General features: G+C 56.9%; 1 protein-coding gene across 1 annotated transcript in view; it reads left to right on the forward strand.

Annotated features, from left to right (window-relative positions):
* LOC139272806 (solute carrier family 15 member 4-like) overlaps nucleotides 1–13,682 on the forward strand; it is a 76,203-nt gene that overhangs the window by 23,299 nt on the left and 39,222 nt on the right. Inside the window, exon 2 of the mRNA XM_070888914.1 lies at nucleotides 12,871–13,154. Coding sequence (XP_070745015.1) covers nucleotides 12,871–13,154 — 284 coding nt within the window. The remainder of the gene's footprint in view (nucleotides 1–12,870; nucleotides 13,155–13,682) is intronic.

The following is a 13,682-nucleotide window of genomic DNA, read 5'->3' on the forward strand; positions in this document are numbered from 1 at the left end:
GAAGGAGGGTTGTCGGGCTGGAGGAGTTTACAGAGATAGGGAGCGTTGTACGGGCTGGAGGGAGTTAAAGAGATATGGAGAGGTGTCGGGGCTGGAGGAGGTCACAGAGATCGGGAGTGTTGCAGGGCTGGAGGAGGTAACTGAGATAGGGAGGGTTGTAGGGCTGGTGGAGATTTGAGATAGAAGGAGGGTTGTAGGGGCTGAAGGAGTTACTGAGGGAGGGAGAGTGGTAGGGCTGGCATTAGTTACAGAGATAGGGAGGGTTGTAGGGGCTCAAGGAGATCAGAGATAGGGAGGGTTATAGGGGCTGGAAGTTACAGAGATCGGGAGTCTTGTAGAGCTGGAGGGGTTTATAGAGATAGAGAGCGTTGTAGGGGCTGGAGGAGGTTACAGAGATAGGGAGGGGTGTAGGGCTGGAGGAGGTTACAGAGATAGGGAGGGTTGTAGGGGCTGGAAAAGGTTACAGAGATAGGGAGGGTTGAAGGGCTGGAGGAGGTTACAGAGATAGGGAGGGTTGAAGGGCTGGAGGAGGTTACAGAGATAGGGAGGGTTGTAGGGCTGGAGGAGGTTACAGAGATAGGAGGGTTGTAGGGGCTGAAGGTGGTTACAGAGATAGGGAGGTTTGTAAGGCTGGAGTTGATTACAGACATAGGGTGGGTTGTATGGGCTCGAAGACATCAGCTATATGGATGGTTGTCGGAGCTGGAGGAGGGTACGGAGATACTTAGTGTTTTAGGGGCTGGAGGAGGTTACAGAGATAGGGAGGGTTGTAGGGGCTGGAGGAGTTACAGAGATAGGGAGGGTTGTAGGGGCTGGAGGAGGTTACAGAGAGGGAGGGTTGTGGGATTGGAGGAGGTTACAGAGGTCGGGAGATGTGTAGGGGCTGGAGGAGGTTACAGAGATCGGGAGGGTTGTGGGACTGGAGGAGTTACAGAGATAGGGAGGGTTGTAGGGGCTGGAGGAGGTTACAGAGAGGGAGGGTTGTGGGATTGGAGGAGGTTACAGAGGTCGGGAGATGTGTAGGGGCTGGAGGAGGTTACAGAGATCGGGAGGGTTGTGGGACTGGAGGAGGTTACAGAGATAGGGTGGGTTGTGGGACTGGATGGGGTTTACAGAGGTAGGGAGGTGTGTAGGGGCTGGAGGAGGTTGCAGAGATAGGGAGACTTGTAACGCTGGAGGAGGCTACAGAGGGAGGGAGGATTGTAGGGGCTGCAGGAGATTTAAGAGATAGGGAGGGGTGTAGTGATGAAGGAGGTTACAGAGATAGGGAGGATTGTAGAGCTGCAGGAGGTTAGAGATAGGGAGGGTTGTAGGGGCTGGAGGAAGTTAAAGAGATAAAGAGAGGTGTAGAATTTGGAGGAGGTCACAGAGATAGGGAGGGTTGTAGGGCTGGAGGAGGTTACAGAGATAGAGAGAGGTGAAGGCCTGAAGAAGTTTTCAGAGATAGGGAGGGTTGTGGGGCTGGAGGAGGTTACAGAGATAGAGAGAGGTGAAGGCCTGAAGGAGTTTTCAGAGATAGGGAGGGTTGTGAGGCTGGAGGAGGTTTACAGAGATAAGGAGAGTTGTGGGGCTGGAGGAGATTACAGAGATAGGGAGTGGAGTTTATGGTATTCCTAACACAGATGAGGCTGCACACAGGGAGGTTAAAGTAACAGTGACCTCAGTCTTTATTAAGATACTCCAGAGTGAGGAACAGGCCTTAGGGGCCGGCTTTTATACAGTGCTCCCAAGGGATGCTGGGATCCCTTGGGATTTCAGGGGATGCACTCCCTGGTGGCGGAACATGGGAGTGCATGCTTTACAGATACACAACATCACTCCCCCCCCCACCAAAGTCAAAGTGAAAACTATTTATAAGGTGAGGCGGTCGGGAGCCGTTCTTTCCCTGGTGGACCGCCTCGGTACAAATGTCTGTTCTGGTGTGTTGGCTGTGCCCTCGCTGGGCTGGCGTGTTGTTGGCCCTGCAGGGCTGCTGGGTGAGCCTGGCCTTGTTGGGCTGTTGGGCGTGATGGGTTCAATTTCCTGGTCCGGTGTGGTGTCGTTGATCCTTTGGGTGTGTGTTGTGAGCTCGAAAAAGGTGGCGTCTGCTGTGGGTTGTTCAGGGCAGTCTGTGAACCGCAGCCTCGTTTGGTCCAGGTGCTTTCTGCAAATTTGTCCATTGTCTAGTTTGACCACAAACATCCTTCTCCCTTCTTTAGCTATCACCGTGCCCGCGATCCACTTGGGACCATGTCCATAGTTTAGCACATACACAGGGTCATTCAGATCAATTTCCCATGACACAGTGGCGCGACCATCGTTTACATTTTGTTGCTGCCGCCTGCTCTCTACCTGATCATGCAGGTTGGGGTGAACCAGCGAGAGTCTGGTTTTAAGTGTCCTTTTCATGAGTAGCTCAGCCGGGGGCACCCCTGTGAGTGAGTGGGGTCTCGTGCGGTAGCTGAGCAGTACTCGGGACAGGCAGGTTTGGAGTGAGACTTCTGTGACTCGTTTAAGGCTCTGTTTGATGGTTTGTACTGCCCGCTCTGCCTGCCCATTGGAGGCTGGTTTAAACAGGGCCGAGGTGACATGTTCCAGTTAATTGCTGAACATTGCTAGCACTTGTGTGTTGAGAGATTTGTTTGGTATTATCACTGGTGGACATAAACGCCTGTGCTATCGCAATGGCCTTACTGAGGGTCGGTGTCTTTACAATCAGAAGTTTTCGTAGGATGGTCTCATGGCTAATGCCCAGTACAAAAAAGTCTCTGAGCATTTGCTCCAGGTAGCCATCAAACTCACATTGTCCTGCAAGTCGCCTTAGCTCGGCGATGTAGCTCGCCATTTCCTTCAGATCACTGGCACATGTAGAACTGATACCTCGCCATCAGCACGCTCTCCCTCGGGTTAAGATGCTCCCGAACCAGTGTACACAGCTCCTCATACGACTTATCTGTGGGTTTCACCGGAGCCAGAAGATTCTTCATGAGGCTGTAGGTCGGTGCCCCGCAGACTGTGAGGAGGACCGCTCTCCTTTTTGCAGCGCTTCCTTCTCCGTCCAGCTCGTTGGCTACAAAGTACTGGTCTAGCCGTTGGACATAGGCTTCCCAGTCCTCACCCTCCGAGAACTTCTCCAGGATGCCCACAGTTTGCTGCATCTTTGCGTTGGATTCGTATACTCCTCGCCAGTTATTGTGTTCCTAACACAGATGAGGCTGCACACAGGGAGGTTAAAGTAACAGTGACCTCAGTCTTTAATAAGACACTCCAGAGTGAGGAAGAGGCTTTTGGGGCCGGCTTATATACAGTGCTCCCAAGGGATGCTGGGATCCCTTGGGTCTTCAGGGGATGCGCTCCCTGGTGGAAGAACATGGGAGTGCATGCTTTACAGATATACAACAGTCGGGGCTGCAGGAGGTTACAGAGATAGGGAGGGTGTAGCGGCTGGAGGAATTTATAGAGATAGCGAGTGTTGTAGGGCTGGTGGAGGTTACAGAGATAAGGAGCATTGTAGGGCAGGAGGAGGTTAGAGAGATAGGGAGGGGTGTAGGGCTGGAGGAGGTTACAGAGATAGGAAGGGGTGTAGGGATTTGAGGAGGTTATAGAGATAGGGAGGGTGTAGGGGCTGGAGGAGGTTACAGAGATAGGGAGGGTTGTAGGGCAAGAGGAGGTTACAGAGATAGGGAGGGGTGTAGGGACTGGAGGAGGTTGCAGAGATAGGGAGCGTTTCAGGGATGGTGGAGGTTACAGAGATAGGGAGGGGTTTAGGGGCTGGAGGAGGTTACAGAGATAGGGAGGGTTGTAGGGGCTGGAGGGAGTTACAGAGATAGGGAGGGGTGAAAGGCTGGAGGAGGTTACAGAGATAGGGAGAGTTGTAGGGGCTGGTGGAGGTTACAGATCTATAGAGGGTTGTAGGTCTGGAGGAGAGGACAAAGATAGGGAGGTTGTAGGTCTGGAGGAGGCTACAGAGGTATGGAGGGTTGTAGGTCTGGAGGAGAGTACAGAGATAGGGAGGTTATAGGTCTGGAGGAGGTTACAGAGATATGGAGGGTTGTAGGGCTGGAGGAGGTTTCAGAGATATGGAGGGTTTTAGGGCTGGAACTGGTTCCAAAGGTAGGGAGGGGGCAGGGAGGCCAGGAACTTGAGAACAATGATGAAGAATTTTAAAATCGAGGCGTTCCTGGGCCGGTGTCCAATGATCACAGCAGAGGTTGGGGGTGAATGAGGATTAGTTTACGGGACTGCAGAGTATTGGCTGAGTTCAAGTTCACGGAGGGAGGAATGTGGGAGTGCGGCCAAGACAGCATTGGAGTAGGCAAGTCTGGAGGCAACAAATGCACGGTGTGTGTGTGTGTGTGTGTATGCTAAGGATCAGTTGGCATCGCACAGGTGCAGATATAACTCAACCAAAGATTGGCACTGCTACTGTGCCCTATTCCTGCCTGACTAACCACTGTCTGACAGTTTGCCCGGCTGTTTGATTTACTGCCAAGATTTGAGATGTGGGCGGCTGGACTAATCAACGAAAACACATCAAGCCACCAACTAGAAAGATTCACGTTCTGTTAGCGTTTCGCTATAAACTACTAACCTTCTATTAACATGCAGGTACAGCAAGCAATGAGGAAGGCAAATGGCATGTTGGCCTTTATTACAATGGTGTTGTAGTATCAGACATGATCTTTACAGCGCGACAGCTGCAGGAAAAATGCAGGGAGCAGCGCCAGCCCTTATACATGGCCTTCTTCGACCTTACAAAGGCCATTGACACCGTCAACCGCGAGGGTCTATGGAGCGTCCTCCTCCGTTTCGGATGCCGCCAGAAGTTCATCACCATCCTCCGCCTGCTCCACGACAACATGCAGGCCGAGATCCTTACCAACGGATCTATCAAAGACCCAATCCACGTCCGGACCGGGGTCAAACAGGGCTGCATCATCGTCCCACCCTCTTCTCAATCTTCCTCGCCGCCATGCACCACCTCACAGTCAATGAGCTCCCAGCTGGAGTGGAACTAAACTACAGAACCAGTGGGAACCTGTTCAACCTTCGCCATCTCCAGGCCAGGTCCAAGACCACCCCAACCTCTGTCATCGAGCTACAGTACGCGGGCGACGCCTGGGTCTGTACACATTCAGAGGCTGAACTCCAGGACATAGTCGACGTATTTACCGAGGCGTACGAAAGCCTGGGCCTTACACTAAACATCCGTAAGACAAGGGGCCTCCACCAGCCTGTCCTCACCGCACAGCACTGCCCCCCCAGTCATCAAGATCCACGGCGTGGCCCTGGACAACGTGGACCATTTCCCATATCTCGGGAGCTTCCTATCAACAAGAGCCGGCATCGACGACAAGATCCAACACCGCCTCCAGTGCGCCAGTGCAGCCTTCAGCTCCCCGCTCCTCCACCACGATCTCTCGCTGCTCCTCCGTTACAAACACTCCCCACACCTCCGCTACAAACACTCCCCGAACCTCCGCTACAAACACTCCCCGCACCTCCGCTGCAAACACTCCCCGAACCTCCACCACGATCTCTCGCCGCTCCTCGACCATGATCTCTCACCGCTCCTCCACCACGTTCTCTCGCTGCTCCTCCGTTACAAACACTCCCCGAACCTCCACTACAAACACTCCCCGAACCTCCGCTACAAACACTCCCCGAACCTCCGCTACAAACACTCCCCAAATCTCCGCTACAAACACTCCCCGCACCTCCGCTGCAAACACTCCCCGAACCTCCACCACGATCTCTCGCCGCTCCTCGACCATGATCTCTCACCGCTCCTCCACCACGATCTCTCGCTGCTCCTCCGTTACAAACACTCCCCGAATCTCAGCGACAAACACTCCCCGAACCTCCGCTACAAACACTCCCCGAACCTCCGCGACAAACACTCCCCGAACCTCCGCTACAAACACTCCCCGAACCTCCGCTACAAACACTCCCCGAACCTCCGCTACAAACACTCCCCGAACCTCCGCTACAAACACTCCCCGAACCTCCGCTACAAACACTCCCCGAACCTCCGCTACAAACACTCCCCGAACCTCCGCTACAAACACTCCCCGCACCTCCGCTGCAAACACTCCCCGAACCTCCACCACGATCTCTCGCCGCTCCTCGACCATGATCTCTCACCGCTCCTCCACCACGTTCTCTCGCTGCTCCTCCGTTACAAACACTCCCCGAACCTCCACTACAAACACTCCCCGAACCTCCGCTACAAACACTCCCCGAACCTCCGCTACAAACACTCCCCAAATCTCCGCTACAAACACTCCCCGCACCTCCGCTACAAACACTCCCCGAATCTCCGTTACAAACACTCCCCGAACCTCCGCTACAAACACTCCCCGAACCTCCGCTACAAACACTCCCCGAACCTCCGTTACAAACACTCCCCGAACCTCCGCTACAAACACTCCCCGCACCTCCGTTACAAACACTCCCCGAACCTCCGCTACAAACACTCCCCGAACCTCCGTTACAAACACTCCCCGAACCTCCGTTACAAACACTCCCCGAACCTCCGCTACAAACACTCCCCGAACCTCCGCTACAAACACTCCCCGCACCTCCGTTACAAACACTCCCCGAACCTCCGCTACAAACACTCCCCGAACCTCCGCGACAAACACTCCCCGAACCTCCGTTACAAACACTCCCCGAATCTCCGTTACAAACACTCCCCGAACCTCCGCTACAAACACTCCCCGAACCTCCGTTACAAACACTCCCCGAACCTCCGTTACAAACACTCCCCGAACCTCCGCTACAAACACTCCCCGAACCTCCGCGACAAACACTCCCCGAACCTCCGCTACAAACACTCCCCGAACCTCCACCACGATCTCTCACCGCTCCTCCACCACGATCTCTCACCGCTCCTCCACCACGATCTCTCACCGCTCCTCCACCACGATCGCTCACCGCTCCTCCACCACGATCTCTCACCGCTCCTCCACCACGATCTCTCACCGCTCCTCCACCACGATCTCTCACCGCTCCTCCACCACGATCTCTCACCGCTCCTCCACCACGATCTATCACCGCTCCTCCACCACGATCTCTCACCGCTCCTCCACCACGATCTATCACCGCTCCTCCACCACGATCTCTCACCGCTCCTCCACCACGATCTATCACCGCTCCTCCACCATGATCTCTCACCGCTCCTCCACCACGATCTATCACCGCTCCTCCACCACGATCTCTCACCGCTCCTCCACCACGATCTCTCACCGCTCCTCCGTCCCGATCTCTCGCCGCTCCTATACCACGATCTCTCGCCGCTCCTCCACCACGATCTCTCACCGCTCCTCCACCACGATCTCTCACCGCTCCTCCGTCCCGATCTCTCGCCGCTCCTCCGCCACAAACACTCCCCGCACCTCCACCACGATCTCTCGCCGCTCCTCCACCACAATCTCTCGCCGCTCCTCCGTCCCGATCTCTCGCCGCTCCTCCACCACGATCTCTCGCCGCTCCTCCGTCCCGATCTCTCGCCGCTCCTCCACCACGATCTATCACCGCTCCTATACCACGATCTCTCGCCGCTCCTCCACCACAAACACTCTCCGCACCTCCACCACAATCTCTCGCCGCTCCTCCACCACGATCTATCACCGCTCCTATACCACGATCTCTTGCCGCTCCTCCACCACGATCTCTCACCGCTCCTCCACCACGATCTCTCGCCGCTCCTCCACCACGATCTCTCACCGCTCCTCCGCTACAAACACCCCCCGCACCTCCACCACAATCTCTCACCGCTCCTCCGCTACAAACACTCCCCGCACCTCCACCACGATCTCTCACCGCACCTCCACCACAAACACTCCCTGCACCTCCACCACAATCTCTCGCCGCTCCTCCACCACGATCTCTCACCGCACCTCCACCACAAACACTCCCCGCACCTCCACCACAATCTCTCGCCGCTCCTCCACCACGATCTCTCACCGCTCCTCCACCACGATCTCTCGCTGCTCCTCCACCACAATCTCTTGCCGCTCCTCCACCACGATCTCTCGCCACTCCTCCACCACGATCTATCGCCGCTCCTCCACCACGATCTCTCGCCGCTCCTCCACCACAATCTCTTGCCGCTCCTCCACCACAATCTATCACCGCTCCTATACCACGATCTCTCGCCGCTCCTCCACCACGATCTCTCACCGCTCCTCCACCACGATCTCTCACCGCTCCTCCGCTACAAACACTCCCCGCACCTCCACCACGATCTCTCACCGCACCTCCACCACAAACACTCGCCGCTCCTCAGCCACGATCTCTCACCGCTCCTCCTCCACGATCTCTCGCCGCTCCTCCGTCCTGATCTCTCGCCGCTCCTCCGCCACGATCTCTCGCCGCTCCTCCGCCATGATCTCTCGCCGCTCCTCCGCCACGATCTCTCGCCGCTCCTCCGCCACGATCTCTCGCCGCTCCTCCGCCACGATCTCTCGCCGCTCCTCCGTCCCGATCTCTCGCCGCTCCTCCGCCACGATCTCTCGCCGCTCCTCCGTCCCGATCTCTCGCCGCTCCTCCGCCACGATCTCTCGCCGCTCCTCCGTCCCGATCTCTCGCCGCTCCTCCGCCACGATCTCTCTCCGAACCTCCACCACGATCTCTCACAGCTCCTCCACCACGATCTCTCGCAGAACCTCCACCACGATCTCTCACAGCTCCTCCGCCACGATCTCTCGCCGCTCCTCCGCTAACTCCCCGCACCTCCACCACAATCTCTCGCCGCTCCTCCGCTAACTCCCCGCACCTCCACCACGATCTCTCGCCGCTCCTCCGCTACAAACACTCCCCGAACCTCCGCTACAAACACTCCCCGAACCTCCACCACGATCTCTCACCGCTCCTCCACCACGATCTCTCGCCGCTCCTCCGCTACAAACACTCCCCGAACCTCCGCTACAAACACTCCCCGAACCTCCACCACGATCTCTCACCGCTCCTCCGCCACGATCTCTCGCCGCTCCTCCGCTACAAACACTCCCCGAACCTCCGCTACAAACACTCCCCGAACCTCCGCCACGATCTCTCACCGCTCCTCCGCCACGATCTCTCGCCGCTCCTTAGCTACAAACACTCCCCGAACCTCCGCTACAAACACTCCCCGAACCTCCGCTACAAACACTCCCCGAACCTCCGCTACAAACACTCCCCGAACCTCCGCTACAAACACTCCCCGAACCTCCGCTACAAACACTCCCCGAACCTCCGCTACAAACACTCCCCGCACCTCCGCCACGATCTCTCACCTCTCCTCCGCTACAAACACTCCCCGAACCTCCGCTACAAACACTCCCCGAACCTCCGCTACAAACACTCCCCGAACCTCCGCTACAAACACTCCCCGAACCTCCGCTACAAACACTCCCCGCACCTCCGCCACGATCTCTCGCCGCTCCTCCGCTACAAACACTCCCCGAACCTCCGCTACAAACACTCCCCGAACCTCCGCTACAAACACTCTCCGAACCTCCACCACGATCTCTCGCCGCTCCTCCGCTAGAAACACTCCCCGAACCTCCGCCACGATCTCTCGCCGCTCCTCCGCTACAAACACTCCCCGAACCTCCGCTACAAACACTCCCCGAACCTCCGCTACAAACACTCTCCGAACCTCCACCACGATCTCTCGCCGCTCCTCCGCTAGAAACACTCCCCGAACCTCCGCCACGATCTCTCGCCGCTCCTCCGCTACAAACACTCCCCGAACCTCCGCTACAAACACTCCCCGAACCTCCGCTACAAACACTCTCCGAACCTCCACCACGATCTCTCGCCGCTCCTCCGCTAGAAACACTCCCCGAACCTCCGCCACGATCTCTCGCCGCTCCTCCGCTACAAACACTCCCCGAACCTCCGCCACGATCTCTCGCCGCTCCTCCGCTACAAACACTCCCCGCACCTCCACCACGATCTTTCACCGCTCCTCTGCTAACTCCCCGCACCTCCGCCACGATCTCTCACCGCTCCCCCGCTAGAAACACTCCCCGAACCTCCACCACGATCTCTCGCCGCTCCTCCGTCCCGATCTCTCGCCGCTCCTCCGCCACGATCTCTCGCCGCAATTATGTCGGGCCTTGGTGAGACCACACCTGGATTATTGCGTACAATGTAGAGTTGTCAGTGTCAGCTGTGGCTCAGTGGGTAGCACACTTGCTTCTGCTATCAGAAGGTTGTGGGCTCACGTCCTCCCTCCAAGAACGTGAGCACACAAATCTAGGCTGATGCTCCAGTGCAGTGTCGAGGAAGTTCGGAAGAATGATTGCTGATCTCATTGAGCAAACTTTATTTATATAGCGTCACAGGAGTGTTACAAGACAAAACAGATAACTTTGACACCAAACCACAAAAGAAGAAATTAGGGCAGATTGGTCAAAGAGATAAGTTTTGAGGAGTGTCTTAAAGGAGGAAAAAGAGATAGAGAGGCGGAGAGGTTTAGGGAGGTTTATTGAAACATAGAAAATTCTTACTGTGTTTGACAGGGTAGATGCAGGGAGGATGTTTCCCCGGGTTGGGGAGCCTAGAACCAGGGGTCACAGTCTCAGGATAAGGGGTCGGCCATTTAGGGCTGAGATGAGGAGAGATTTCTTCACTCAGAGGGTGGTGAATCTTTGGAATTCTCTCCCCCAGAGGGCTGTGGAGGCTCAGTCGGTGAGTATATTCAAGGCTGAGGTCGATAGATTTCCGGGCACTCAGGGAATCGAGGGATATGGGGATCGGGAAAGTGGAGTTGAGGGAGAAGATCAGCCATGTGTTCGGTTGTAGGCACCAAACGTCAGGAAGGATATATTGGAGGGAGTGCAGCGCAGTGTACCAGAATGATCGTTGGACATCAGGGATTATATTATGAGATTACACAAAGTAGGGTTGTATTCCCTGGTGATTTGATTGCAGTTTTCAAGGTAAATTAAGGGGAACTGATCGGGATCAATCGAGCGAAACGACTTTCACTGGTTGGGGAGTTTAACCCAAAAATGAGAGCCAGGCCTTCCAGAAGTGCAGTTAATAAACACTTGGACACACAAAGGTCGGTCGATGCTTGGAACTCTCTTCCACAAATGGCAGTGGATGCTGGGTCAGTTGTTCACTTTAAATCTGAGACTGATAGCTTCTATTCGCCAAAGGGATTAAGGGATATTCGGATAGTGCAGGAAAGTGAATTGTCAGTCATGGCTCAGTGGATAACACTCGCACCTCTGAGTCAGAAGGTGCTGGGTTCATAGTCCCAGTCAAGGGACTTGAGCAGGAAAAAAATCGGCAGTGGAGTACTGAGGGAGTGACGCACTGTCGGGGGGGCAGGACTGAGGGAGGGCCGCACTGTCGGGGGGGCAGCACTGAGGGAGGGCCGCACTGTCGGGGGGCAGTACTGAGGGAGCGCTGCACTGTCGTGGGGGCAGTACTGAGGGAGGGCCGCACTGTCGGAGGGGCAGTACTGAGGGAGTGACGCACTGTCGGAGGGGCAGTACTGAGGGAGGGCCGCACTGTCGGAGGGGCAGTACTGAGGGAGTGACGCACTGTTGGAGGGGCAGTACTGAGGGAGGGCCGTACTGTCGGAGGGGCAGTACTGAGGGAGCGCTGCACTGTCGTGGGGGCAGTACTGAGGGAGCGCCGCACTGTCGGAGGGGCAGTACTGAGGGAGCGCTGCACTGTCGTGGGGGCAGTACTGAGGGAGCGCCGCACTGTCGGAGGGGCAGTACTGAGGGAACGATGCACTGTCAGAGGAACAGTACTGAGGGAGCGCTGCACTGTGGGAGGGGCAGTACTGAGGGAGTGCCGCACTGTCGGAGGGGCAGTACTGAGGGAGCGCTGCACTGTCGAAGGGACAGTACTGAGGGAGCGCCGCACTGTTGGAGGGGCAGTACTGAGGGAGCGCTGCACTGTCGGAGGGACAGTACTGAGGGAGCGCCGCACTGTTGGAGGGGCAGTACTGAGGGAGCGCTGCACTGTCGGAGGGGCAGTACTGAGGGAGCGCCGCACTGTTGGAGGGGCAGTACTGAGGGAGCGCTGCACTGTCGGAGGGGCAGTACTGAGGGAGCGCCGCACTGTTGGAGGGGCAGTACTGAGGGAGCGCCGCACTGTCGGAGGGGCAGTACTGAGGGAGCGCTGCACTGTTGCGGGGGCAGTACTGAGGGAGCGCCGCACTGTTGGAGGGGCAGTACTGAGGGAGCGCTGCACTGTCGTGGGGGCAGTACTGAGGGAGCGCTGCACTGTCGGAGATGCCGTCTTTAAAATGAGACGTTAAACCGAGGGTCCGTCTGCCCTCTCAGGTGGACGTAAACGATCCCTTGACACTATTTCGAAGAAGAGCGGGGGCGTTCTGCCCAGTGTCCTGGGCCAATATTCATCCCTCAACTAACATCACTAAAAAACAGATTATCTGGGTCATTATCACATTGCTGTTTGTGGGAGCTTGCTGTGCGCAAATTGGCTGCCGCGTTTCCCACATTACAACGGCGACCACACTCCAAAAGTACTTCATTGGCTGTAAAGCGCTTCGAGACGTCCGGTGGTCGTGAAAGGCGCTATAGAAATGCAAGTCTTTCTACCTTTTTTTTTCTTAACCTTCTCTGCTCGAAGGGGAGCAGCCCCAGCTTCTGCAGTCTCTCCATGGAACTGAAGTACGTCATCCCTGGAAACGTTCTGGTTTTGAGATGTCCGGTGGGTCGTGAAAGACGCCAAGTCTTTCTTAATTGAGGTCGAAGATCAGCCATGGTCTCGTTGACCATGGCGGAGCAGGGTCGAGGGATCGTAGGGCCTCCTCCTGCTCCTAGTCCGGAGGGCCTTGTGGGAAGGAAAGGCCCCTGGTTGTCAGTTTGGCTCCTCATGCTCTCTCTCTCTCTCTCTCTCTCTCTGTGTGTTCAGGTGAGGGACCGAGGGCCTGAGGCGGTCAGGCGCTTCTTCAACTGGTTCTACTGGTCCATCAACGTGGGCGCCATCCTCTCCCTCTTCCTGGTCTCGTACGTGCAGCAGAACATAGACTTCTTCATCGGCTACATCATCCCCGCCATCTGCCTGGCCGTGGGCCTCCTGGTCTTCATGCTGGCTGGGCCCACCTTCGTCTCCAAACCTGCCGACGGCAGTGCCTTCTCCGGCATGGCCCGTGCCCTCGTCACCTCCTGCTGCCCGAGGACAGGCGGCATCTCCGGGTAAGGTGGCACCGGGGGAACTTCATCGGGCACCGCGGCTTGGCGAGGCTGAAAGTTCAATAGGATGGTGCGAGGGTCTGGGAGGGTGGTGGGGGTGTGGGGGGTCTGGGGGGAGAGTGGGGGGGCGGGGGGTCTGGGGGGGGAGTGGGGGGCTGGGGGGGTGGGGGGTGGGGGGTCTGGGGGGGTGTTGGGGGGGTAGGGGGTCTGGGGGGGTGGGAGTGAGGGGTCTGGGGGGGTCTGGGCGGGGTGGGGGGTCTGTGGGGGGTGAGGGTCTGGGGGTGGGGGGTGGGGGAGGCACGAGTCGAATGACCAACTGGTTTAGGAAGAAGACCTGAAGAAATTGAGGAAGGAAGGAATGAAGATAAAACGAACAAAGGAAAAATAAGACACCTCCGACAGTGCAGCGCTCCCTCAGTACTGTCCCTCCGACAGTGCAGCACTCCCTCAGTACTGTCCCTCCGACAGTGCAGCACTCCCTCAGTACTGCCCCTCCGACAGTGCAGCACTCCCTCAGTACTGTCCCTCCGA

This window comes from Pristiophorus japonicus, chromosome 9 (genome assembly GCF_044704955.1).
Source record: "Pristiophorus japonicus isolate sPriJap1 chromosome 9, sPriJap1.hap1, whole genome shotgun sequence".
Taxonomy (NCBI): Eukaryota; Metazoa; Chordata; class Chondrichthyes; family Pristiophoridae; genus Pristiophorus; species Pristiophorus japonicus.